The following is a 2401-nucleotide window of genomic DNA, read 5'->3' as shown; positions in this document are numbered from 1 at the left end:
AAGTTATATGATTTTGATGAAAAAAGTCATAATTATTATGATTTTTGTGTGAGAAAATAAAGTTATATGACTTTGGTGGAAAAAATTCATAGTTATATGAGTTTGTGAAATTTAACCCAAGTATTGCACATCATCAACCCATCAAACTCGTATTCACTTCACAATATGTGTCATCTCTTCTTCATTTTTTCCATTTCTTACCCCATTTTAATCTTTTATTTCGCCATTTCTTACTCATTTAGACTGAAAACTAAAATTTATTAGGATACATAAAATATAGAGCTGAATTTAACTATGTGAATTGAAGTTTATTTAGCAAATTGTAATTTCACGTCTGAAAATTTACACGTGTTATATTATAACTTTCTTTGATTGTCAAAAAAATAAAAATTTGAATGCTTTCTTTGATTTCTCCAGAGTAGTAAACGTTAAGAAGTACACGTACGTAACTAGTAACTATTTTAGGAAAAAAGTACAAAATAGATGAGGACGATTAATATTTTATTAGTGCTAATAATAGAGTCATGTTTAGCTTGTTGAAGAAAGGAAATTGATGATGTAAAAGGGCATAAAAATGGACTGATGAGAAGAACCAATACACGAGGCTTTGGTGCAAATATAAATAGCAACACAACTTGCTGATTATGCATGTCACAGAATATTAGAGAGTTAAATAGATAGTCCCCTTAAGCCCTTCGGCCTTACTATCACGATCCAGTGAGATTCAATTCTTTATCGTTTTAGTACGTCTTTTTTAAAATATCTCTACGATCCAGTGAGATTCAGTCTTTTATCGCTCCCGTATCTTTTAAAAATATCTCTGATGGGTGAACAGATGGGAAATTGGAGAGTTATAGAAGAAGAGTGGAGAAAAGGCCCTTGGACTGCTGAAGAAGACAGATTGCTCATTCAATATGTAAATTTACATGGTGAAGGCAGGTGGAATTCTGTTGCTAGATTTGCAGGTAATATAATAAGTTTTATTTTAACTCATGCCAAATCTCTCTATTATTTCTTTAATTCCTTTTCCATTTTGGCCAATATAAGTTCACTTGCTACTAGCAGCTTTATCGAAAAATTTATTATCTTAGTAGGAGTTTTCCAAAGAAATAGCTTATTAGCAACATTAGTAACGTTTCGATCCTTTAGGATAATTTCAGAGGCGGACTATTCCCTTTGGTTGTATAATAGTGCAGTTTCTTGGAATTTAAAATTCGAATTTCCTCCCTTAATTACTTAGCATTTGATTGTTTATATAGGATTGAAAAGAAATGGAAAAAGCTGTAGGTTGAGATGGGTAAATTACTTAAGGCCAGACCTTAAGAGAGGGCAGATAACTCCATATGAAGAGAAGATCATTCTTGAACTTCATGCTATATGGGGTAACAGGTAATTGTCTGAAGTAATTTTGGATATTCTTTATAATTCTTCATTATTGTTAAATATGATTATGAATATCAATAACCTCATGAGGAAATAGGAATCTTTACAAAAATGGCCCGACAAATTTACTGTTTAATTTTTCTAACCGATATACATAAATTATATATTTTTACACATTATACATGTACTACACATATATTATACATTTATTTTAAGCGGCTATTTAGGTTAATTCATCTAAAATATATGCAGATGGTCGACAATTGCTAGAGGCTTGCCAGGGAGAACTGATAATGAGATCAAGAACTATTGGAGGACTCATTTCAAGAAAAAGGTGAAGAAATCAAGTACTGATAAAGCTGAAAAGACTAAAGCCCGTCTTTTAAAAAGACAACAATTTCAACAGCAACAACAACAACAACAACTAAACAATCAAAACGACATGAAAAGACTCGTATCCTTATTTGAAGAAAAGGAGAATAATAGAGTTCCAAATTTGTATTCTCAAGGGAAGCAAGAAATGGCATTTTTGTACCAAAACACTGCTAATCAAGAGCAAGGTGGTGGTTTTTTCTACTCCACTAAGGCCTCATCAAAATATGAAGACATCATATGGGATTATGGCTTATGGAATTTGGATGATTTTAATGCCAATTTAAAAATTGGAGTTTATTACAATAGTTTACCTTGTATGCAAACTCTGGCTACTCCTTTCTATTGAACTCGGAATAAATTCCTCTTTCTAAGCCTCTTTTTAGAGTTTTTTTTTTTTGGTTTAACCATATGATATTCAAAATTCACTAGCTCGACTAATTTAGATCCAAATACTTTTTAATAAGATTTTCTCCATTCACAAAGCTCGAACCGAGACTTAGAGTGAAAGAGCCTGTACATCCTACTACACTCAGTACTTTTTAATTTACTAATTATGCTATTGCACTTCTAGCAAGTTGGGAACCAAAGAAGGTTCAGCTTACAAATATCTGTTCTGGATTTTAGAATTATTGTAATGTAACCA

The 2401-nt window shown here is 31.5% G+C and overlaps 1 protein-coding gene across 3 annotated transcripts; it reads left to right on the top strand.

Annotated features, from left to right (window-relative positions):
- The first annotated feature begins 550 nt into the window (after positions 1-550).
- On the top strand, positions 551-2132 carry LOC107806443 (transcription factor MYB78). 3 transcript variants are annotated; one of them, XM_016630603.2, is made up of 4 exons: positions 551-717; positions 836-965; positions 1260-1389; positions 1636-2132. In XM_016630603.2, exons 2-4 carry the CDS (start codon positions 836-838, stop codon positions 2102-2104), a joined length of 729 nt encoding a protein of 242 aa, XP_016486089.1. In that variant the 5' UTR covers positions 551-717; the 3' UTR covers positions 2105-2132. The 3 variants fall into 3 exon arrangements, with proteins under 3 accessions (XP_016486089.1, XP_016486088.1, XP_016486087.1); XM_016630602.2 differs by having other exon boundaries at positions 551-743; XM_016630601.2 differs by having other exon boundaries at positions 552-965.
- The last annotated feature ends 269 nt before the right edge of the window (positions 2133-2401 follow it).

Source organism: Nicotiana tabacum, chromosome 13, assembly GCF_000715075.1.
Source record: "Nicotiana tabacum cultivar K326 chromosome 13, ASM71507v2, whole genome shotgun sequence".
NCBI classification, from domain to species: domain Eukaryota; kingdom Viridiplantae; phylum Streptophyta; class Magnoliopsida; order Solanales; family Solanaceae; genus Nicotiana; species Nicotiana tabacum.
The sequence above is the reverse complement of the archived record's forward strand: the minus strand, read 5'-3'. Positions and strand labels throughout refer to the sequence as shown.